Source organism: Uloborus diversus, chromosome 3, assembly GCF_026930045.1.
Source record: "Uloborus diversus isolate 005 chromosome 3, Udiv.v.3.1, whole genome shotgun sequence".
Taxonomy (NCBI): Eukaryota; Metazoa; Arthropoda; class Arachnida; order Araneae; family Uloboridae; genus Uloborus; species Uloborus diversus.
Window position 1 is genome coordinate 13,962,797 of NC_072733.1, and position 26,836 is coordinate 13,989,632.

The 26,836-nt window shown below is 33.8% G+C and overlaps 1 protein-coding gene across 1 annotated transcript in view; it reads left to right on the forward strand.

The window, feature by feature from the left end:
* LOC129218033 (gamma-aminobutyric acid receptor subunit beta-like) overlaps nucleotides 1-26,836 on the forward strand; it is a 539,475-nt gene that overhangs the window by 178,837 nt on the left and 333,802 nt on the right. The window contains exon 3 of the mRNA XM_054852214.1: nucleotides 24,878-24,945. Coding sequence (XP_054708189.1) covers nucleotides 24,878-24,945 — 68 coding nt within the window. The remainder of the gene's footprint in view (nucleotides 1-24,877; nucleotides 24,946-26,836) is intronic.

The following is a 26,836-nucleotide window of genomic DNA, read 5'->3' on the forward strand; positions in this document are numbered from 1 at the left end:
AAAAGGAAATGGATCATTCCTGGAAAACAATCCATTTGTCAGATTAATTGAAACGCTAGTTCTACGGATTGCCACCAAAATTAAAATTGTTTTCAAAGTACATTTACAGAAACTACACTGTAAAAACGGTTCAGAAACGTTCCTGGAAAATAATAGGCAGCTGATGTGCCCAATTTCAACCAGTATTATTGCTTACAAAAACCAGGAACGTTTTCCGATACAAGTGAGTATCCTTCCTGAAATGCTGGGAAATATCCCCTGTTAAAGCCAGTCGTAAACCTTCTACAAGAATTAAATAGGTTTAATGTATTTGATTAAAACCTTCCTGGTTTACCAAGAAAAGTCCAGAAGCATTACCGCGACCATGGCCAAAGCTGCGCGAATAATTGCAAGCAAGAACCAACCATATATCTTGCCTGCAATTCCTGCCTCGCAAGGCTGCAGCTATCCAGTAACTATTTTGCTGCCATTGGAAGTTCAGTCAATCTAGACGGGCCGTGACCAAACTGAATCCGATACACCTTATAAACATGCTCAGTCATTCCTTAAACTGGTAGCAAAAAATATCATTCACACCAGTAAAATGTCTGCATTCGTGCATCTTTTAGCAATTCAGGAAACTTTTTTGCGAAGATACTTGATTTTGCGGGGAAATAGGTGAAAACCTCTGAAATCCCGAAACGTTCCACGGAGATAACCAGTAACGTTTCGGAATTTTTTTACAGTGTAGTACTGGTTCTTACAACCCCATACATCCCCTTCGTTATCCTTCTCTCCTGCAGTATAAGTGTAATGGATGGGTTTAAAAAGGCTGACCGCAAGTGCAAATAATCTTCATAATGAGAGCAATCAAAATGTACGTCCGTTCATCACGAAAAATACATTAATGGACAGGACATCCGACACAAGCAACGCAGTATCAGAACTTAAGAATACACCCTTAACCATCAGCTATCTTATCAATATCCAAGAATATTAGAAAATCAGATTCCCTTTCACGATCAAGAAGATCTGCCAAGCAAAATCAGTACCGTCAAATCTGGCATTGGTGTTCTATGCAATCGGAATGAAGTTTATGATCCGTGTAAAACTACATGCAGTTTTTTTTTTTTTTTCGAATTCATTCATGGTTTGTATTGGCTTTGGGAATGTGGGTTGATAATACCGGAATCAATCAAACTGACTTTTGGAGAGATTTGTCGAAGCAGCTTTGAGGTTTACAGCGTAGTTTTTTTCACAAGATGCTAGTGACTTGATGTTTTTGAATGTTCCAATTACTAGGTTTAGTTTTATGTTGAATTGGGATTAGCTTAAGCATGAGTATATTCTTTTTGAAACAGAGGTAATTAGTTTGGGCTTGGAGAAGAGCCTTGGTTTATTAACTAAACCCCGGCCTATTTTTCGTACAAAACACAACTCGGAACAGAAACATGTGTTAAAAATTAGTCGAATTGTTCAATTCGACAATTCAGTTTGGTGAGTAAGGGATTTTAATTTTGATAAAGAAAATATATTATTAAAACTCAATATGAAACGGACTTTGAAAGTCTAAATACTAAAGAGCAGAAATTACCTAAAGAACATAAAATAATCCTAAATGAGGGGCATCGAGATGGAATTGAAAATTTCTATGACCTACGGCAGGGTTCTCCAACCTTTTTCACTCAAGGGCCATATTGTAAATTTTTGGAATCGAGATGGGCCAACAATCCAGCAATATTTCAGTAGCTTGAGCGTAGCCAGGGCTCTCGTTAGGGAGTGGGACGCCAAAGCACAACAAGGAAGTTTGTAGCTGCCCTCCTCTCCCAGTGCTATATCTCTTCCTACTCCAATTTCATACATTAAAATTATATTTATTAAAAAGCAGTTCATTTAAAGGCTAAAAAAGGTTTAACACAGAGAAATTCTTTATATGCAATTTACGCTTTGAAGGTATTATTACTTTGTTCTTTGAAGGCTTATAACTGTAGATATAGGTCTCAACAGTTATAAGCCCTTAAACGTTTTATACTTTCTTTGAATCGCAGTTGTAAGCTTTATATGTTGAAATATTTGGGAAAGGGATGGGGACTCTCCCCGGAAATCATTTAAGGTTAAGATCCCCAAATCAGCATTTAAGCTATATTTTTGACAAATGAGGAGAAAATGACAGATAAACTGCTCTTCTCCATAATTTTTTTCTTTAAAGTGAAGGTCATAAAATGCATTTTTAAGCAATTTTTAGTGACTTTAGAGAAGAAAGTGGAGGGAGGTGAGATACATCTAGAGAGAGGCAACTGGCCCATCTCTGCTCCCTCTGACTACGGCCATGCTCAGCAGAGTGTTCGAGATTTTCTGGGCTTAGTTTTCTTTGAAAATGCTTAGAAGGATATGTATTTTAAAAGTTTAAAAATAAAAAAAAAACATCTTCACCGTTTTCAAGCAACCGTGGGCCTGGGAAAATCTACTCGCAAGCCGGACTTGGCTGGTGGGCCGTAGGTTGGAGATCACTGATCTACGGTGACACTTCAATAATGTTAGCAAAAGTAAACCTTTATTGATCATTGCTTGTGCTGATGAAAATAAAAACTATTTAGCTGGTTGTATAGTACTATATGCTGCTTTATCTGTCCTGTACCAGCTAGGCTGGCAATTTGAGGCACGCTGCTTCACTTTTCAAACTGTACTTGTAGTTTGGTGTGAAGTCCGACTTCTACAGTACACACATGCCATAAGGACCCGTTTATAGGGTAGACAACCGCTGGCAGCATAACAACATATTCACACAAAGAAAGTACAAGAACAGGAGAGATTAAGTACATGTTTGCCCGAGCCGGGATTCGAACTCGAGATCTCCCCATCACAGTTAGACTTCTCTGACCACTAGACAGGGCGGGCGGCTATCAAATGCTTATAAATGCAAACCTATGTAAGAAAAAAAATCAAGAACTTAAGGAACAAATAACGAACATTTCGTCTAGAAATAAAAATAAAGATGCCGAAAATAATAGTAAACAAAACAATCCACTGAAGAAATTTCATAAATCAGAATTTAAGAAGATCAGTATCGAATGGAAGTTATATTTCCCAAATCCACAGATACGGAGAGTCATCTGTGTACCCGTAACCCCCAAAGGGGCCCACCTGCGTTAGAAGCTGGATAAGAGACTACACCTTACCTAATGGCAATAACCTACATGTAAAAATCATGGGAAAGAACTCTTGACAAACAGCAAGGATTGTGGAAAAAAACCTACACCTAGCCAAAAAAACAAAATTAAGGAAAAAACAACATCTTGAAGAGCAGTTACCAGAAAACATAACATGAAGAAGCTCCTAAGCAAAAGCCATAGCGAAAAACATTAGAAATACTAACACAAAAAGAAATGATTTAGTTTTAGCGACTTAGATCAACTTATGCGGGAACTTCAGTGTCTGGTAAAAAACCTGAACAATAAAATATAAAGCTTGACCACGGAGTGATGTCGGATGACCTTGAAGCAGAAACATCATTTGTAATAGGTACAGTCATAGAAAAAAAAAACGAAACACTTTTAATTATTCGGCCATTATTCATGCTAGAAAGGAAAGAAAGGTGTCATCCGACTTGGTTTAAAGTCTTCTTTAAAACTACATAGGTAAAATTTTGATAAGGGACCATATACAAAGCAAAACGAGCACCAACTCTTGATTTTCAAATGGGAACCCCTATTTTTTGCTACGTAATTATGTTTAGACCGCAAAATACAGCCAGGGTACGAAATTTCACTGCATTCCGTGCAGTAGAACAGGAGTTATTAACGAAAAACGTTTTAGGGACCGTCACCACATTGAAAACGCTTCTTTCAAGGTCACGGCTTATCAAGTAACGGAATGTAAACAAAGAAAAGATCGAGATTATCCAGCTCAGTTCATGATTTTTTGTAATTCTCTCTTTTTTCCGTAATTCGATACTTTTTGGGCCGATAATGTTGCGCCAAAAAACGATTTACGGTCAAAAACTTTTTTTTTGAAAAAAAAGTTAAAATATTTACAGATTTTTGTCTATCAGAATTAACCTAAGAATGACGGACTGGATTTGACTGGTTCATCGTATAGATCGTTGTTTAGTAAATCGAATAAGGACAAATTAAAATTAATGGAACTTTTTGCCTTTTCTAATATGAACCTATTGTATTGCTTATATAATCATTCAACAAATTAGCCTCACAAAAATGTAAATATCCAATCTTATACCAAGAATCATGATGTGAATATGTTTGATAAATGTATTGCACCTATGTTACAGGTTTATTTTGGAATGAATAGAAAGTCTTTTGATGTAAAATGGACTTGCGCGTTTTTAATTTCGCAGAACATCGGCGAAAATTTAGGCCATCGCACACAAAAATATAAAAAATATACCGCACAACGTGGGAAGACGCAGCATTAAATAGATTGGAGACACGAGCGAAGCAAGGTTTATTTATTCCGTGAAAATTGCTCCATATACATAAAATGAACGAAGTATCAATCTGAAAAATAAAACAGAAACAGGAGAATATAAATACCCGTTATTGAGCAAACTGTTCATACTCGAACTTTATTTGGTAAAAATTTGGTTATATGAATTAACACAGTGGACAAACACGGTAATTGTTATAGCGGCTTTTTTGTAATTAAAAAAAAAGAGAATTTGTTTCAAATCCAAATTTGATGCGGAAGATCATAATGCGTGGTAATAATAAAAAATCATAACACAATTGGCGGTTTTAGCTAAACATGTAATGGCTCTTAAAAGCAATTTAGGAAAGTAATTTTCCAATGCTATTTCCAGCAACGAGATTCGAGGTGGTCCAACTCGTAATTTAAAAAGACAAAAGTTATTTTAGCTTAAACCAAGGTGAACCGAAATCAGACTTCTTGTCGTTTCTCTGAATTTGTAACTTAGCACCATGCAAACAATGCTTAGTATTATTTAATTTTGTTTCGCGGACTATATACTTGCAAACGAGCATTTCCTATAGTGTGAGGCTATAGGCAAACGCACCTAGAGCAATATTACACAAAGCATACCCGAACAGATAAGTTTAATCGCTCCAGAGACTACACTTTCGTCCTTGCTACGGATTTCGCAGACTGGAATCGAAACTAAGCGTGAGGGATGCAGAAGTCACCTCATTGAAGCTGAGAGTGCGAATAAACTGGTAGATAAAGTAAATTTATCTGCTGTATGTTTACGGCATCTCACTGGTGAAATAAATTTTCTTCATCCACCAGTTTTTAGGCACTCTTGTCTTCAATGACATGACACCTGCTTCATTGTTCGTTTAAACCAGATGTTCGGTGCAGGGCTGTTGTGCTCATTATTAGGACGCACTGCAGTGGATGCGCGGGCCGCATTCAGCTCTCGCAGTTGGTCCGTGTGGCCCGTTGTTTGCTTAAGGAATAGGACCAGAAAGTTGAAATAGAATGTCAGTTTCATAAAGGTGGGGACGAATATTCAGATATTGGATTCTGAAAAACATGCATTTAATAAGATAGGCATCTAGTAGTTGAAAACAATAATTTTTTACAACTCTTTTTTGTTTTTGGTCAATATTTTTCCACGTTATTAAAAAAAAAAATGAAATTTTATTTTGTCTTGCGAGAATAGTTTTAATGTGAAATGCACGGACAATGACCGAGAAAATAAAGAGAAAAAAAAAAGGTATTTAAATTATAATTAAGAATAGACAAAAACTCAACTTAATCTAACACGCAAATTAATGTTTTATTAAATTTTTGACGAAGTCAAAAAAAAAGTTCACAATTAGCTACAACTACTACTTTCGCGCAGAATGAGGCTCAAAGCACGCGGTCCTCTACTGCTGCTAAAATTTCCTCTCCTACCACATTGAAAATTATTCAAACACTTTACAAAAAATAATAATAATAATTCCTAAAAACCAGTAAACTTATCTAAGAGCAAATATTACCTATTGACTCATCTGGATACTGTTAAAGGCGAAACTTCACACCGTCGGCTATTTTTCGAGTGCTTTTTCCCGATTTAGACAAGGCAATAATTCTTCCTTTTAGCAAATTATTACCGGGAAGAGCCGTTACTTCTACACTGTCTATTGCAAAAAAAAAAAAAAAAAAAACAGAAGTATTTTAAGTGTAGCTTTTAATTAAAAAAGTTCTATAAACTATTCTTTTATTAAACAATGAAGTAGTGTTTCGCATTATTTACACATTGACGTTTGAATGATATCCACAAAAAACTGACAGTTGCAATATTGTGTTGTTTTTCTGCAGAGACAGCGAATAAATTTATGCATTTAAAAAATTCATAGACGTAACTGTAATGTAGAAAAACCACGTTATAATTGGTTTGCTTATTTTGTAGAACATTTTTTTTTTCTTTTTTTAAGAAGAAACCAACTTTCATAATTTCTGTTTTAAAAAAGTATACGGTCCCCTAAAGTGAGAAAAAAGGAAGTTTTAAGCATAGTGCAAAAACTACTGAATATTTTGAGCTCAAATTTTGGATTCCCGCATAAAAGCTCTTCTAGATTGTTTTTCTGGTAAAATTTATTATGGTTTCAGATCATATTTTTTTCAAAAAATATTTAAATAATTCATAAAAAAAACTAAAATTACATTTTAGGTGTTGTAAAGGGCGTTTTTATTATTGGGTCGATTCATATTTTGATATAAAAAAACAATCTTTGCCGTGCCTAATCTAGTTTTTGTGTTATGAGTAAAAATATCAAAATACGTTTTAACATTACGAGAGGAATTTTTCAGAACTCAATTCTGAAGTAACGGCTGGTTCAAATTAAACAAAATTTTGTATACAGAGTTAAAAATGAATGCTGATCACAAATATGTGATAAAAAAAGGGGGTTCTCGTTGAAAAAATTGAAGTTGATGCTCGTTTTAATATGAAGACGACCCCTTAACAATGATTTTTTAACATAATTATGTAGAACTTTTTATTCCTGAAACAATGACACCTCACACGTGTCTCTAGTGTCAATAGTCTTTGAATACGATCGAGTGTTTCGTTTTTTTTTTCTATGACTGTACAACAGCCAAAAAGCGCCGAGTAGTAAGAGGCGCGTTCTTGTTGATCCTATCTATTACAAAATAGTAACAAACATCCTAAAAAATGATACAAATGATATTTCGCTCTGTCATCCGCCCGAAGTGACCATCCGCCATCTCCTCGAGATGATGTTTTAATAACAGCTCGGTTATCGCATCCAGAGACTGCAGTCTCGTCCTTGTAATGGACTCATTAATTTGGAATAGTGAATAACCGAGAAGATGTCATTTAATTGAAGCTGATAGTACCAACAAACTAGTAGATAAAGTAATTTCTCGATGTGAGATACATTTACTTTATCTATCATTTTACAAATACAAATACAAATGTGACGACCAGGAACAGGCTCTTGGTCCAGCTAGGCTGGTCCTAGTCAATTTATTAGTCCTCAATGAAGTTCAATGACCCTCCTAAAGCTATCCACCCCCTTGCTCACTACCACTTCTTCCGGTAAGCTGTTCCATGTGCCCACAACCCTACTAAAGTAGTAATTTTTCCATATTTCCTGGTTAGCCTGAGATTTGAATAGCTTAAAACAATGACCCCTCGTCCTGTTTTCGGTGCAAAAATTTAATCCATTATCATCATTCATTTTGATAAATTTAAACAACTGAATCATGTACTCTCTGATCATCCTTTGCTGCAGGTTATACATATTAAGCCTATTAAGTTTGGTTTCATAATCTGAATCTGAAAGTCCCCTTACTAGTCTATTTACTCTTCTTTCAACCCTTTCCAATACACAAATATCTTTCCTCAGATAAGGCGACCAAAACTGCACGGCATACTTCAAATGGATCCCCTTAGATTTGTTTGAAATAGGTCTATTGATAAACCCAAGCAATCTGTTGGCTTTCTTACTAGCAATGCTGCACTGTTGACTAAACTTGAAGTCCTGATTTATTAAGATACCCAGATAAATAACATTTTCTGCCTGATTAATGATTGAACCCTGTAAACGATAATTCGTACGCTTATTTCCATGACCTAAGTGTAGTACTTGACATTTCGCTTTATTAACTGCCGTTCCCCACTTATCCGCCCACTTAGTAATATAATCTAAATCCTCTTGAAGCTGTTTTATCTGTTCTTTATTTTCTACAATACCCATAACATTTACATCATCAGCAAAACAATTCATGCGTCCAGAAATATTCTCATTGATGTCATTCATAAAAATAATAAACAAGAGAGGCCCTAAAACTGAACCTTGAGAAACACCGCTTAAAACATGGCTCCATTTAGAATGGTTTTCCCTCACAACTACTCTTTGTTTCCTTCCAGTCAGCCAATTTCTAAACTAAAGTTTCTCCTCCTATTCCTATATCAGCTAGTTTGATCAAAAGAGCAACATGCGGTACCTTATCAAAAGCTTTTTGAAAATCAATATAAACAACATCCGCAAACTTTTTGTTATCTAAAGCTAAGGTAACCTTGTCGTAGAAATGTAATAAATTAGTAGCACACGATTTACCTTTCCTGAACCCATACTGCAAACTAGTCAATAGACTATTAGTCTCTAAGAAATTCATAATATTAATTTTGATCAAAGTTTCGAAAATCTTACAAACCACTGAAGGTTTGTTCGCACTGTTATTTTTATTACTTAACGGTTGTTTTTCGATGGAATAATGCAATGTAAATTAGCACTGGATTTCGTTTTGTTTTGTTTATTTTGTTTATCGCAAATTTTTACCAATTAAATTGTCTTCTGTGCCATCCAGTTTATTTATTTATTATTATTACTATTATTATTATTTTTATTATTTTGGAGGATTTTTCATCCTTAAGCTTATACTTCGTTGTAATTAAAAAAAGGGGGTTCCTTGAAGCCCCGAAAAACATGTCTGCAATCATTATTCTAATTTTCACATAAATTGATTACTGCTCTTATTTTGCTTTTGTATTTTACTATGTTTTAGACAGCTCTCTCAAGGTGCCTTGAAAGGCAAATCACTGAACCACCGTTAATAAGATGAACATCTATCTATTTCCCGTTGCAAATTTTCTTCATAAGAAGTTTTAATCTTTGTTTCTCTCGTTTTGTGTAACATTGTTTTCCTCCGCCTTTAGCAGTTTTCAATGTTTTTAGAAGACTTTATATAGATGTAAAACGTTTATCTGATTCGCTAGTAAAAAGGCCCTGGGTTTCATAGCCCAGACGACTCATTCCCAGAAGAAGCCTGATACATGTTTGGCGAAACACAACCTGAAAAAAACTAGTTCGACCGCAGCTTATATTATTTAGCCGCAGAAGAAGTTATATTATTTAGTATGAGTATTCGGATTCAAACTTAAGTTTTGATTTTGCTTCAAAACTTTAATTTTGGACTTCATGGTTTTTGCTTGAATAATGATGATGTATTTAGGTGCAAGTTCGCAGAACTCGGCAGCCGTTCCTTTTGTGATGAGTTATTTCAAAATAATTATAAAGATTTTTTTGTGTGAATTAAGAAAAATGCTTTTAGAACTTAAGAACATTGAGGTTTCTGTTGAAATCCTCCGTTAACCTAGAGAAGTTAATGAACCATAATTTATGATCTCGGACCATGGAAGCAGAGTTATGTTACTTACCTGAAAGCACATTCGTCATTAATAACGACGTTGTTTGCATGCGATTCAAAGACTAGTTGTTGAAAGAAATCGCTTACTGTTTACATTTTTTCTTTAAGTCAAACACTTAAAATACCTCACCAGTACAAAGAAGATCGTATTTCGCTGAAATAAGTGGAAAGCGCTAGTCGAGTTAAGTGTAAAAACATAAGTAGTAATATAAAGCAAAACGGCTTGATCCTCTCCAATAAGTGTTTTTTTTATTCACTGCTTACTTATCTGAGTATTTATGAGATTATGATGCACAATTCATTGGTCCAGAAGTTATGTAGGAAATAATATTTCAATATTTATGCTATCTTATCAAATAACCTTAATTATGAAAGGATCAAGTGTCCAGATTTACCAAGGTACATGTAGATGTTGCGAAAACTAGGTTTAGGCCAGTGTTTTATTGCTGCACCCGTATTTTATTACCGGAGTATATGGTAGTAAAGCGAGGCACTAACGCAGCTATTGATGTCGTAAAAGAATCTACCTGATACTTAAAGTCCGAGCGAAACCATAGACTCGTGAATAAATGCTGTCTTTGTATGTCGTCAAATAGGGCATCTGGACGAATAAAAAGCTGATATGGTAAAAAGAAAATGCCAGACGTCATGCTTTAATTTCTGGAGAAATTTGAAGGTCTTCAGGGAAAAGACATAAAAATATTTCTCTTTTGCAAAACAGTTAAAAGTCAGCTAGAAGATAAAATGCATTCATGTAAATTAAAAAGTTATAAGTTTCAGTCTTACCCCCAGTGAACTTCTCACAAATTTTTGATTTTCGTAGTTTTAGTGTCAAATATAAATGACAAAATGAACTTCGGTCAGTATACATACTGTACGACAAAGATCTTGAAAACATAACTAAAATTATTTGGAGAATATTTAATTAATTTATAGAAGCTGTAAATCCGTTGTGTTGAAAGATTTCCGTGCTTTCACTCATTCGCAGAAGAAAAAATTTAGGAAGATACTTTCTAGAAACAGATATGATTAAGTCTTTCCCCTCTATTATATTTTGCTTTATAGCACCTATTTACTTGAACTCTGCCCATTGAACTTTCATTCCTTTTATCGCTTACTGATAGATGTTAGAGCACTTTAGTACAAGGAATACGGCAGCGATAGCCACAATAGTTAAGTTAGAACTAGTTACACAATTTTCGTCAGGCAGCGCCCAATATGCGCTTACGAGGGGTAAAAAAATACTGGCGGCCGGAAGATTAAATGATGTCATCTGCTGATATAAAATAGCTGAGAGGGGTTGGAACTATATTTTCAAGCAGTGCGGATGCTGTGTGATATAATGAGAAAAATATTGTTTGTTCAACACAATAAATTTGAGTGTCTGAATTTTAGTCTCATATTCTTATGCCCAGTTCAAAAAAAAAAAAAAAAAACATAGTGGCACCCGGGAAAAGGTGATTTTAAGCTAATTTTAGAAGCACACCCTCATTCACGCGTTAATTCAAGTTGCATGTGATAATGACATCTTTCATCGGTGGGGTTGGTGGGTCCCCTTTCTTGGCACTGCAATGCTCCCCGGGGTGCTCCCCTTCCAATGCAGTTTCTCTGTTCGACATATATCACGTCCAGAACCATTACACTGTAAAAAAATTCCGAAACGTTACTGGTTATTTCCGTGGAACGTATCGGGATTTCAGAGGTTTTCACCTATTTCCCCGCAAAATCAAGTATCTTCGCAAAAAAGTTTCCTGAATTGCTAAAAGATGCACGAATGCGGACATTTCACTGGTGTGAAAGAGATTTTTTGCTACCAGTTTAAAGAATGACTGAGCATGTTTATAAGGTGTATCGGCTTCAATTTGAGCACGGCCCGTCCAGATTGACTGAACTCCCAATGGGAGCAAATAAGGCACTGGATAGCTGCAGTCCCTGCAAGGCAGGAATTGCAGGCAAGAAATATGGTTGGTTCCTGCTTGCAATTATTCGCGCAGCTTTGGCCATGGTCGCGGTAATGCTTCTGGACCTTTCTTGGTAAACCAGGAAGGTTCTAATCAAATACATTAAACCTATTTAATTTTTTGTAGAAGGTTCACGACTAGCTTTAACGGAGGATATTTCCCAGCATTTCAGGAAGGTTACTCACTTGTATCGGAAAACGTTCCTGGTTTTTGTAAGAAATGTTACTGGTTGAAATTGGGCACATCAGCTGCCTATTATTTTCCAGGAACGATGTCTGAATCGTTTTTACAGTGTAGGAAGATAACCGCTAATCTCTCGAAAACAAAGCAGCGAGATCCAGCCTTATCACTGGATCACCATGTAAAAAACCACAATGTCAACTGACAAAAATGCTCTCAAATGGAGGTAATTACGTTTTTCTGGTGTAAAAAACAGGTGAACGATGAAATCCCTACAAAACGATCTAATTCATCATCGGACTATCAGAAATCCGTGACTCTTCTCTTGTGGACAACGATGAAGATATCAACGTGAATACTAACAATGGGAGGGGGGGATCAACCAGCAAACACGAGGATGCAACTAGCACTTATAAGATGGAAAGTTCCTCGAAGACACTCGTGAAGGAGTTTAGAGTAGTATATTATATGTCAAATGTGCGCACACTTTGATTGTTCAGAGGCGGAAAAAAAATCATGTTTGCAGTTCCTAAAAAACTCATAAAGGTAAATACAATTATCAAAAATTCAGTTAATTTTCTTTTTTCGTTTAGAAACATTTTAAGTCACTTACGTTTAAATAACTTTTTGATAGGGTCCCATTATTGAACACGATTTTTCAGGAGTTTTTATAATTTTTTTTTTTTAACTGAAATAATTATCATTAATTACTGTCCTCTCATAAAGTAAACTTATTTTAGTTGTCAACAAATGTGAAAAAAAAACCTTAGAAGACTCAAAAAAAAAAATAAATAAATAAAAATAAAATAAATAAGAGGGCCCATATTACGCTCTCTCTCTTTAAAGCTTTTGTCATAATCAAGAGATTATGAGTGATATTAGACTGATCGCATATGTAAGGATCGTAATACTCATTTTATTAGTAATTAAGTCACTCTCAGTTGATTTCAAAATCTCGTGCTTTTAAAATCAAAATCGAAATATCGATGGATTTCAGAATGAAACCTCTCAAGCACTGTCAACAACTGTCTCAACAAATCCTATCACTGCTCTTAACACTTTTTTTCCTCGTATTTGTACTTAATCATCTGCACTATAAGGCTTAAGCTTTTATTTGCAAAAGGTTTTTGTTTACTGGGGCAGCAAGAAATAAGTTGCCCTCTTTAGAGAGCTCTAGAATTCGTTCTATTGGTACGAATGGGGAGAAATTTGAACTGTATATAGTTTAAGTGATGTGCTTGACATCTAGTATTAGGTAAAAACATTTAGTTAAAAAAAAACGATAGGTGACCCGGCTTACAGACAAAGAATAAATGCGTTACATTAAATAATCTTTTTAAAAAAATCAAATGAAGAGAGATCGATATGACCTTTGCACCAGCAACTCAGCGTAATCTAAAGGAAATCGTTCGGTGCCATGATCTTCAAAATTTAACTTCGATCAGTGGTAGAAGATAATGTTACCCAATAAGAGAACCATAATGCTACAGGGAGTTATACTTAAAAAAATTTATCTCGCGCTTTTTTTTAAAATTAATTAGTAATTCTATCGCATTAAATACTTTTATGTTTACAGCGTCATCTATACGTGTTTTTAAACCAACAATATGTACTTAATACACATCAAGCTCATTATTTGAATCACTAGCAGTTCAAATTTCATCTATTTCGGATCAATAGAAGCTCTAAAGTTGGCAACTATTTTCTTGCTGATCTTGACATAGATACTTGACAGTAAGTAGATCTTCACTGTAAAAACGATTCAGAAACGTTCCAGGAAAATAATAGGCAAATGATGTGCCTAATTTCAACCAGTAACATTTCTTACAAAAACCAGGAACGTTTTCCGATAAAAGTCAGTAACCTTTCTGAAATATTGTGAAATCTCCCCTGTTAAATTCAGACGTGAACCTTCCAGAAAAATGAAACAAGTTTTATGTATGTTATTAGCGCCTTCCTGGTTTACCAAGAAGGTCCAGAAGCATTACCGCGACCATGGCCAAAGCTGCACGAATAATTGCAAGCAAGAACCAACCATATTTCTTCAACTTGAAGCCGATACACCTTATAAACATGCTCAGTCATTCTTTAAACTGGTAGCAAAAAATATCTTTCACACCAGTGAAATGTCTGCATTCGTGCATCTTTTAGCAATTCAGGAAACTTTTTTGCGAAGATACTTGATTTTGCGGGGAAATAGGTGAAAACCTCTGAAATTCCGAAACGTTCCACGGAGATAACCAGTAACGTTTCGGAATTTTTTTTAGTGTTGTCCTAGTAGTATAGTAAAACCTGTGAAGTTGATCACCCTAGTTAGTTGATCACCTGTCTAAGTTGACCGCTTTTTTCAGGCACGGAATTAACCCTTATCGTATAAATCAACCTCTGTAAAATGTTCCACATGTTTAAGTTGACCACTAAAGTAGTGCACCGCAGGTGATCAACTTACACAGGTTTCACTGTACTACTTTATTCAATCTTCCAAGAAATAGTTTGTGATGTTTGCTAACGAAGCATATTTTTTGGCTATTTCAAGTACAAAATGATTATACTCAATGAAGGCTTGTGATGTTCGCTAACCAAGCATATTTTTTTGGCTATGTTAGCTAGTTTAAACACAAAATGATTATACTCAACGAAAAGTTTGATTCCTTCTTAATAAACTTGAAATACCAAGGACACTCGAGACACAAATAAATTATCATTCCATCACTTTTTTCTCCGCAAAAAAAAATTATATATATATATATATATATATATATATATATATATATTATATATATATATATATATATATATATATATATATATATATATATATGTATATATATATATATATATATATATATATATATATATATATGTATATATATATATATATATATATGTATATATATATATATATATATATATATATATATATATATAATATATATATATATATATATATATATATATATATATATATATATATATTGTTCTTTAAGGCGTAAATGCTATTTAAAAATCAAATAGTCATTTCAAATGCGACTTTTAAAAAAAACTTTATATAGATGCAGTAAGAACAAAGTACTGAACAAACACAAATGTTTCAAAATTACATGAAAAACGCCAAAAACTCCAAAATAGTCGTTTTCTTGCTAATGTTTTTATATGCTAGCCCATACTATATGACATTGTATTTATAGCATTTTTGAAGGAAAACTGTTTGTGCTAGCAAGCGTACACCACCACTTTATTGAAGTTTAAAATACTCCTTTTCGTTCTTAAACTTAAATAAACATAGAGAAAAAACTTAAATAAACTTAAAGAAACATAGAGATATATAAGCTTCTTCAACCAATGTAGACGTAACAATTCGTTTGATTTTCCGTATTAAGTTCAGAATATTTTCTCGTGTATATATCATTGCAAATGCATTTTCAATTTAAATTTTGATGCAGGCAGATTGAAATATATTAAAATATATTACGGTTGGTGTCTAAGTAAATTTCCTTACTTGTTTTCTGCTAGTTAGTATTGTTTTTTTTACACTTAATTGCATAAATAAAGTTAAAAATTGACAATAATAAAAAAGTTTTCTACCAAACAATTTGGGAAACTTTTTGCTTAAAGTGAATTTTGTCAGTTACATAAATGAGAAAATTTTACTAAACTGCGAGTTGGGTCATCACTTAATTGGTTTACATTAAGTTTTCTGGATAAAAAAATCGTGTTTAATAAAATATACTTTCAAATAAGCGCGACAAAGTGAGCGATCTTTCGTTTGAAGTAATCGTTGTGTAAACACTTTTCGTGTAAGTTTTTACTGGAATAAGAGTATTTACCAAAAGTAAACATTGCTTTCTAGCTGAACGTATCTAAAATTATACACTCAATGGTTGTTGAATTATAAACCTTTGAGAAAGTTCTTGCCTTACTCACACTGTGCAAGGATCTGGAGAGAGTATCATGCTATGTGAACATGTAACATGTTCTGCTGGAATGGAAAGTGGTACCCTGGTGTTCCTCGGGGGTAAACAAACAGTCATGCGATAATTAGATATACTGGCAGATCAAGTGCAACTTGCAATGTTTCATTTTTATCCTGACGGCGACGGATACTTCATGGACGATGATGCAACTACTCTGTAAAAAAAAATCTGAAACGTTACTGGTTATTTCCGTGGAACGTCTCGGGATTTTACACGTTTTCACCTATTTCCCCCGTAAAAACAAGTATCTTCAGAAAAAAGTTTCCTGAATCGCTACAGATTGCACGCGTGCAGACTTTTCACTCTTGTGGAAAAATTTTTTAGCAACCAGTTTAAAGATTGAATGAGCGTGTTTATTAAGTGTATCGGCCTAGGGTTGCTTACGGCCTGTGCAGGTTGACTAAGCTCCTAATGAGAGCGAAAAAGTCAATGGATAGCTACAGCTTTGCAAGGCAATAATTGCCGGTTAGAGATATGGTAGGTTCCTTTTTGCATAGCTTTGACCGTGGTTGCTCTAATTTTTTTGGATCCCTCTTGGTAAATCAGGAAGATTCTAATCAATAACACTAAACCAACGTAATCCTTCGAGAAGGTTCTAGAGACATGATTAGCTTTAACAGGGGAGGTTTCGCATTTCTTCAGAAAGTTTCAAGGTTAATTTCAGAAAGGTTACTGACTTTTAGCGGGAAACGTTCCTGGTTTTTCCATGATATGTTACTGGAAGAAATTGGGCACATCAGCTGCCTATTATTTTCCAGGATCGTTTCTGAATCGTTTTTACAGTGTATATATACATCGTGCCAGAAGTGTTGAAAATTGGTTCTCTTAGCATCGGTATGACTTAAAACATCTTCCTTGGCCACCTCATAGCCCTTATCTTAACCCGATAGAAAATGTCTGGGATATGGTGGAAAGACGCATCCAACAGCACTCTCTTCTGCCATCTAATTTACAAGATCTGAAAAGCTGCATAGCCAATGCATGGAAGATGTAACTGCGCTCCAGAAACTTGTAGACTCGATGCCCAAACGAATCAGAGCAGTTATCCATGCTAAAGGGGGTCCAATAAAATATTGATCTTATGTTTCTAATTCATTGACCAGTGAGGAAAATATGCGTATAAAATTAGTTAATGTAATGAAAACGTTAACTTGGAATTTAAGGAAATAAATTCAAACTTGTTGTGCTTCGGGAATTTTATTTAGTTGACTCTTTGAGCAGGCCGTAATTCAAATATCTCTATCTTCAAGCATCCGGGCACTCTACATTCTCAGTGATTTTTTTCTTTTTTTTGATGTCACAGCTTCCCCCTATATATGCCCCCCATCTGATGAGTTATATCGGTTGGCTTGACTCTACCGCATTCAGAAATCTGATAACACCTCGTTGTTCATTAATCCACTAATTTTATTATGTCAACGCCGTGATGTCTTCATATGCACTGCCGCTTTAATTAGTGCGGAGTAAACAATGCCTGCTTTTTTTTCTACATTATATGCGGGGGCACCTGCTCATGCGCACAGCTACATTTGCTCTTCGGATACCCATCTACGTTATCCTAAAGTGGCGTACTAAAATTTCAAACTGTTTGATATTTTCGGTATATAGTACCTTTACATTTGAACACCCCATATAATCAAGTATATATAAAACACAAAACAGTTTTTATGTCCTTGATGGTTACTGAAAAATACATAAAACTATACATGTTAGCCCGACCAGTAAATGAACATCTTGTAATTTAAAAAAAAAAAAATCTGAGATGAATTTGAAGTATTAACTTTCTTCTGCCTTATACCAAAAACAAAACGACATGGAAATCTGTATTCCTCCTCAAGCTGGAAGTGTTCATTCACTAAGTTGGTGAGCATTTTTCATTTCAATCTCCCAAAAATACCTGACGCAGAAGAGTAAAAATCCCTCTATATATATATATATATATATATATATATATATATATATATATATATATATATATATATATATATATATATATATATATATATATATATATATATATATATATATATATATATATATATATATATATATATATTATAATTTTTACCAATTAAAGTGATTTTGCTTTCATAGACCAAATGCCACAGCTTTGAACGATGTTATGAATATTTGAATATGAAATTGCGCTGAATTGATCATTTACTGTTCGATCTAAATTAGCAGAAGCAAATTATTACAAAAGTTATTTTCAGAAAACATAATTTATGTCAAATATTAAAATATGTTAAATAGTAGTTAAACAAATTGAAATAGCGATGTATCATTGCATTTCATAAATAGGTTAGCAATAAAAAAAAAAACTTTTTAGATGCATAAATCTTAAGTTATCACTTGACATTTTGACATTTAAGAGCAGAAAATCAAGGGACTGCTGTTACCTTGATGTATTTATTATCATATAATTTGGAGACAAAAATAATGCCACTTTCACCAGAAAATCAAAAGGCTAGGAGGATAATTGGCTAGAAAAGTATCATTCTGAACATGCGTGAGACTAAACATATGTTCGTAATCGGGAGCATATTTGCACCGCAACGCACAAAATGTGCTTAAATCTACGTATCAATTCAGTAAAATTCAAAACAGCTCCAGCATAGTAATTTTCGACAAGAGAAACGCCTTTTCGTGCTAATCTTTTTACCCACATTGCCCAAATATGCAATTTTCTGGGAGAGAATTACTGGCCAAAAAAAGGGGCGTAAAAAACAAACAGAGGAGTGAATTGAAGCGCAATAGCAATGATTAAGGAGACTAGCATTTTGACTATAAAGGTAATGTTCCGGTCTGCTTTGGCAAATTAGTAAAAAATTTTATAAGACACTAAATATTTCTCAGTGTCGTGTGATAATATTTATTCGCAGTCATGAAAGGATATTAAGCCTCGAGTAGGAATTTTCATTTTTGATTTAAACGTATATTTTGACTTAGGACTTTTTGTGACGTTACGAGAGCGGCGAAATTACCAGCCGTACTCGATAGTAAATGAACTCTTTTTTTTTTCATTTTGTTGTTTCCTGAGTAATTTTTAAAATTACTAGAATTTGATAATATTTCTGGCAGTTTTCGCACTTAATGCGTCCCGATAAATTACTTCTAGAATGGTTTTCTTTCTTACTTCAAGAATAAATTTAAAATATTTTTTGAAACAAAGTTAATATATATAACTTTGCGTTGCGGAAACTCCTCAAGTCGAATCATATATTTAAATATGTGTACCTCAGCAAATGCTTGGATATTTTTTTTCGAATAAGGAATGGAAAACAAAAATGTCTTGAGATATAATTTTCAAGAACTTACAAATGCATGTAAAAAACGGTTATCCTTAGGTGATTTATTTTGTATGTGGCATTTTAAGTTAAATTCTGGTAAAGTTATTTACATCTTGTCAACTTCTACAAGGCCTGAATATTTATTTATTTATTTTATTTATTATTATTTTTTTTTCATAATAACGGAAAACTAAAAGTATAAAAACAGGTTAAAAATACACTCAAACCTGTTTTGTGCGGTCTTTTTTTGTACGGTTTCTTCTTCTTTTTTTTTGTGCGCACGTTTTTTGTGCTGTAAATGAAAATTTCAACCAGATTTAGACTCAATTGACGACATTATTTATAAAACGGACGAAGTTACTTATAAAACGATATATTTTTATGCGATTTTTTTTTTATGCGGTCCCCATCCAACGCACAAAAACAGGTTTAAGTGTAAAAGAAATCTAATGAATGCAGATTAATTCTGTCTATCTAAGACAAATTTGATGTCCATCTTAAGTTAAATAACTTGTGCCTTTCAATGCAATCTATTATATATTGTATCATCTCAGCGATGCATAACTTTTCAATTTTTTTTTTCTACGTCAAGCTTTTCCATTTATTTTTACCAATTTTATGTTTTAACATCGTTTTTATTGAAGTTAAATAAATCTTTTCTGTAACAAACAACTTCATCAATCCTCTTACTCCCCATGTAACTATATTTTTAAGCAAGAAAGGTGTATCTTAAAAATATAATTTTCAGCTATAAGCGCGTTTCATGTCAATGTTTCGCCACCACATCTCCATTAAATAAATATAATTCTTCTACTTTATCGTTTACTGTAATATTTTTTTTAATTATTATTCTGCTAAACTTAAATTTTGTAGATTTGCTGTAAGTCTTGTAAATAGATCTAAAATGAAACGAAATATGCTTCAGTGTAACGAATATCTCAATAAATTATTTTACTCTTCATTTAACTAACCGTCTTTCTCAGAAAAAATAACCATAGCCAATAAGTATCTCACATCTCACGCTCAAATTTTTTTTCTTTCACCCCCTTCCCCCTTCAATTCATAATTATATTCTTTCTTTTTTAGCAATTGATTTTTCCTTGCTTCATCGTTCGGGTGGTTCTCAAAAAAATGTCCCGTGCGTAACGCTAAGTTTTTAATTTTTTCCAGCTAAACAAAGCCTTAAAACAATAATGCTGTTGAGGAATGTTTTAATATACTATCAAAGCATAACAGTTAATCGTATATTTAATTAATAGTAACTTGAATAAAATAAAAAATTTAGCGTTATGCACGGGACATTTTTTCGAGAATCGCTCGTTAGTTCTTTTTTTTTTTTTTGGTTTTAATAAGCAAAATCTCGAAACTTAATATTCATAAGTCTAGAAAATGAACGTCAAATCAAAAAGACAGCATGCAATAGATACAGCAAAAATAATGTTTTGACACTAAAATGGCTCAGGAAAATGATGCAAAGACCAAAGTATCCGTGTAAAGTTTGTTACCTCGGTAGACACTGGAGGAAACACGTCAATGAATCAAAGAAATAATATTTTTGTTTAATGATTTTCATGAGCCATGATGGTACGCGTCGAAATCTAGCCATGTATGTAAATAAGACTAAAGCTATTCGACAATTTAATGAAACTGAACTCTGATGGAATTTACTCTCTTTTTTCTCTCGTCAATCGATTGCGTTTGCAGTCTGCGTTCTCTTTCGAAGTTAAAGTCTTAAACTTAAAGTAATATTGTAACGAGACAAAACAATCTATTATTCAGACCAAAAAGAAAAACAAAACAACAATTTTTTAAACAGGCTTTTGCAAAGCAAACTTTTGATAAATTATTAAACAAAGCTTCAAATTTAGGACATAAGCAAAACAATCATTGTGATGCTTGAAGTAAGTAGTATTTTATTAACAACGTAGAGAAACGGGTTTTAATTACATCTGGAATACATTTACTTCAAATATCTTACTTACCTTACGATCCGCACAAACACATGACAAAAATCTTGTTTTACTGAATTGTCCTGTTACGTTTTGTCTCAAAATATTTTGCTAATGGCAAAACGTTTAAAAGCGCTCTTATTTCATTCAAAATTCAGGACCACGACAACCGCCGACGTAACTTCGTTTTCCCAAATTTTCCAGAGTTCAGATTTTCTTTGTTCACTTGGAATCTACTTTTGCAGAGGCATAGAGTTTCATCTTTCAGTTCAAGTTCTTTAAAAAACTAAATTCGTTTTGCTAGCTACGGTACATTTTGCTAGTGACTACACTCTTTAAGTCCATAAAGTTTCTGTATCGGTTTTCAACTAGAAAAGCGTTTGACTTTGTTTAACTTTTTCCTTCGTTTTTGAGCTGCCGAAATTTTAACATTCGTGCGAAGAAATTTACTGTCAGTTATTTAAACCTTTAGCAGTACTGATATTTTCAGCTGTGATTATCACAGACGAAGTAACTTTTCGTACGATGATGCAACTTTTCGATGAAAACGATGAAACTTTTTCCAGTTCCTTGACAATCGTTAAATCGGGTTTATAATGTATATGACTCGAAAATGTATGTCAATTTATCAATATTTTGTTAAAAAAGGATTAAAAAGGGATTTTTTTTTTCAACTTTTTACCTCCATTAGTTTTAGATAATTAAATAAATGTACAACTAAAGAATTTTTAGAAAAACTAGATTTTAGTGTTAAATTATATATGATTCAGAAAAAGGTGTTTAATTCTCATTATTTACGATTGAAATTAATATATTTCAATTACATACTAAGCACTAACTACATCAGAAGCTTAGTATCAAAGTCCGCTCAAACCATGAATTGCCAAAGTGTTTATATATAATGTGGTGAATCTTTGTCTGTGTTATCACGCCACAACGCGATTTGAATTGAATCCCTCAAAATTAGGTCAAAAAACACTTTAAAAACCTATTTTGCTTTTAAAAAAGACCAATGTATTTCAAAAGCAACTCCATCAAAATTATTTTTATCTGTAAATAATTAGATAATACGGGTAATTTAAAATATAAACGAAAAATGAAGTCATGCACCGGATGTTATTCAAACGAAGAAAGAATATCTTCTGGAAAAATTAGAGTAAAATGTTTTTTTTTTTTTTTCAATCTCCCCTGTAAAATTATTAGAAAATGATTTAGCGGGTTTTGATACTAACCGCCTCATTCATTATGTTTTGCAACCCAAGCGTCATTAGAATTAATGGTATTACTTTTGTTTTCTTTAGTTTTTCTATCATCTTCATATGTTCCATTGAAAAAGTTGCATGTTATCAATTAAAAAAAAATCACGAACGTGTAGCAGAAGTGCATTTCCAGAGGTCAAGCCAAAGTAGGCATTACTTTAAATGCATCCTCTTTTATTTTATCCATAGTTAGTTGCAAGGAACCGTAACTACTGATCATGCAAGCTAAGACATATTTATTGAGTGCGGGAAAATGTTTCCCGCCTCTATATTAGAAAAAAAAAACATTTAGATTTGGCAGACCTAGTGCGATCTCCCGGCATAGCATCCACTCTTTCATGTAGCACCACTATCTGTGAGATGCCATTGCCACCAGAATTTTGACGCCCAGTGTCCCCACTAGATGCACTGTTAAAAATTTTACTTAAAATTTACGGTAATTGTTACTGGCATCCATGTTGCCAGTAACTATTACCGTAAAAATCAAATGTTGCTGTAAAATTTTACGGTTTCCTGAGTAGGTCACAGCAACCAATTGGAGCTGGGATCGCTTATTTTTCCGGTATAAATTACGGTAAATATCAGCAATGCGTTAAGTCCGCAATTTTACAGTAACAATTACCAGAAAATCTTCCTGAATTTTTACCAGTGTGGAGGTATCTCGGCTCTCTTCGATGCGGATCTACCCTAGGAATTTACTTTTGCCAAGAGATACTCCATGCCAATTGAGTACTTGAGGGATATTTTACATGCCCCATAAGCTTGCGTCATACATGCTGTCAATTTTCTGGATCTTGAAAATCCAGCGAATGGAACGAGGTTTAATCCTTCGCCTTTGGGTATGAGAGGCACCGTCTTAACCACTACACTACGCCTAGTTAAGATAATCGATCATAAAAAAAATACATCATGCTATTTTTTTCAGTTGCTTTAACTTTATGCCATACAAATTTGAAAACGTTAAGGAGTCATGGTAAAATGTATTAAAAACAAAAAAATCTTCATATAAACTTGTTTCAAATCAAAAGAAATAAAAGGATTCATCTAGGAAAAAATATATTCGCTTATGAGGTTCATTTTATACCTTGCACATTCACTATCAATATTCAACATGAATATTGTGTTAAACAATTTATTTCACTTAATCAATATGAATTTACTTGCAATATAAGCACATTATTAGAAAATATCGTATATTATGTATTAAAGCACTACAATAGGCTAGTGTGACACATCTTTACACAACACTGCTATTTTTCTTAGCTGAAACCTCCCGCGACTTTGCACATGCGTCAGTTCTACTCTGATTTTATCAAAATAGGTGTGGAAATCCTGAAGGAAATGCAATGCAAAGAATTGGAAATGCAAAATAACGTGTTCAGCAGTACGTCTCAAGTGTAATCAAAAAATAGAGAAATAGCAAGTGCGGGCGGAAAGTGTCCATATTCAACCTATCGGCCCCTTTTTAAAATGGAATCTATCCCGAGTGATAGCCCATGCTTTTGAAAACGAACAGTCATGATTTTATGTTGGATTTATACTGGAAGTGGCAACGTTGAAAATACCATCGGAATTTTCACCAGTTCTTTTTGTGCAGAATAATTATTATAATAACTGGAGAATAGTGCACACAACTTTCACGACTTAATTTCTATTGTGTAAGTCACCATTTGAACGTTTTCTACTGTGTCATCTCATGGTATTTTACTTCCATACTTGTATTGTAACACTGTAGAAAAATTCCGAAACGTTACTGGTTATTTCCGTGGAACGTCTCAGGATTTCACACGTTTTCACCTATTTCCCCATAAAAACAAGTATCTTCACAAAAAAGTTTCCTGAACCGCTACAAGTTGCACGCGTGCAGACTTTTCACTGTTGTGGAAAATATTTTTAGCAACCAGATTAATGATTGAATGAGCGTGTTTATTAAGTTAATCGGTCTAAGGTTGCTTACGGCCTGTCCAGGTTGACCAAGCTCCTAATGAGAGCGAAAAAGTCAATTGATAGCTACAGCTTTGCAAGGCAGGAATTGCGAGCAAGATATATGGTTGGTTCCTGCTTGCATAGATTTGGCCATGGTCGCTTTGATTTTTATGGAGCCCTCTTGGTAAATCAGGAAGGTTCTAATCAATAACACTAAACCTACTTAATTTTTTCGCAAGGTTTCCGAGACATGGCTGGCTTTAACAGGGGAGATTTCGCATTTCTTCAGAAAGTTTCAAGAAATTTTTTAGAAATGTTACTGATTTTTAGCAATAGAAGTTCTTGGTTTTTGCAAGGTATGTTACTGGAAGAAATTGGGCACATCAGCTGCCTATTATTTTCCAGCAACGTTTCTGAATCGTTTTTACAGTGTACATTGATGAATTATTTTTATGAAGAATGTCTATATTGCCTGCCGTAGTTAGTGTAAAAGTTTCGAATATAGTTTTCTTTTTTAGGAGTATTTAGAAGTAAAGAACACCATTAACCTTAACTCCATTCCTTTTTTAAAAAATATTTTTGTTTAAAAGAATAATACTTTGTACAGAACATATTTTATAAAATAATCGCTTTTCTTTAAAGAAGCAGTGAATTGATACCAGAGGAGTTAGATCTTTTCTCTGTATTAACTAAATAAATATTCAATTGTCATTATTTTTCCAGGTCCGCCGGTTATAGTGAGCGTCACGATGTTCATCCTCAGCATCAGTTCTGTATCAGAGGTGCTAATGGTGAGTACTATTGTCGTTTTGCTTTTAAACAATGCCTTGACTCAATTAATACAATCAAATGCCAAAATGACAATTTCAGTTTATGTAATATGTTTCGAAAAAAAATAGTAGGGTTTGCTTGTATCCCAGGTAGTCTCCCTGGATTTAAAAAAAAGGGGGCGGGCATTGTGTGTGTGTGTGTGTTTGTGTGTGTGTGCGTGAATTAAACATTTTCATTGATAAAACAAAAGTATATAAACCAGAACGTGTAATCTAGAGAATAGAAGATACTGTAAGGTTTGTTTCTAGGGTTTACTCGCATTACGTTTTACTTCTCAAACTACATAATGAAGAACTTTCATTAACTAGGCCAAAAATAAGCTGTTTAGCTTTATCATCTCTTAGATATAGTTGCCACAAACGCTGTTTCGTTGGACTTGTTTCGCGTCAAAGAAAGTTTCTAAATTCAAAAATTCTTACCATACATTTAATTTCTTCAACGTTTTCCAAAAATCTCGGGGCAATGAAACTATTTGAGCTATGGTCTTCGAATATTCCTTCGTGTAGAAATTGTTACACAAGCAACTTGGACAAACACTTGAACTTTTAACTGAGAACAATTTAATTGTAACTCATCAACTGCAATGTCAGATAGCAAACAACACTTGTTAGATAACAAACATAACGTGAATGAAATTTCATTACTGGTAACGAACTCGTACGAAATGTGATGGATTGCTAAAACTAAACTGCTTCATACAGCGATTAAATTCTAAAGACAGCCACGATGTGCGCGAGTCTGGTTGATTTATAGAAAAATAACTACTCAGTTCAGTTCAGTTCAGTTCTTTGGCGTTTTTCACAGAATTTAAGATGTCTACAAAATTACATTTGGAGCCAAACTAGTTATTGAATTCGGAGCATTCTCACCAATCTACACTGTAAAAACGATTCAGAAACGTTCCTGGAAAATAGTGGGTAGCTGATGCGCCCAATTTCTTCCAGTAACACATCTTACAAAAACCAGGAACACTTTTCGCTGGACTTCAGTAACAATCCTGAAATTATCCTGGAAGCTTCCTAAAATATTCAGGAAGCTTCCCGTTTAAAGCCATTCGTATCACTGGAATTTTAGAGTAAACTTAAGCGGGCATACTATAATAGTTTGGTACGTTCCTGCGTTTCCAGAAGAGCTCTAAAAGCAGTATTAAAAACATGGCCAAAACGAAGTCAGAATTGCAAGTTAGTATCAAGAATTTTACTCGCCTGCAATTCTTCGCAAATCTACGTGGTCCACAGACTGGTTTGCAACCTCTAGATGCCTTATCAGTCTGGACGGGCCGCAATCGAACTAGAGCGGGTACACTTTATACATACGCTCAGTAAATCTTTAAAATAGGAGCTAAAGCTATTTTTTACAACAGAGAGCAGTCTGCATTCGTACATTTTGTGGCAATTCAGGAAACGTTTTGACAATGATACTTGATTTTTCCAAGAAGTGGATAAAAACCATTCAAAACCAGAAACGTTTCACAGAAATACTCAGTAACGTTTCTGAATTTTTTTACAGTGTAATTGAAATTGCGATATCGCCATGAAGACAAGAAAGTGGGTTTTAAGTTTGAAAAAAAAAACATTAAAACTGATACTGGAGGCAATTTCCCTTAACAAATGCCTAGAACGTGTCGCAGAGCTATTGCGCCTATTCATAATATTTGCAGTAAGGAATAAATTCCAACACGTGGCAGTTTTAAATCTAGGACATTTTTCAACGGGAGATATTAACTACGAAAAGAACTGACCATCATCCATGTATTTAATGGTGGCAAGAGAATTCTGAATACAGTGAATATAAATGTTTTATATGGCTAGAAAGAACAATTCCCTTGCATACGTTAGGGAGTAATTGGTG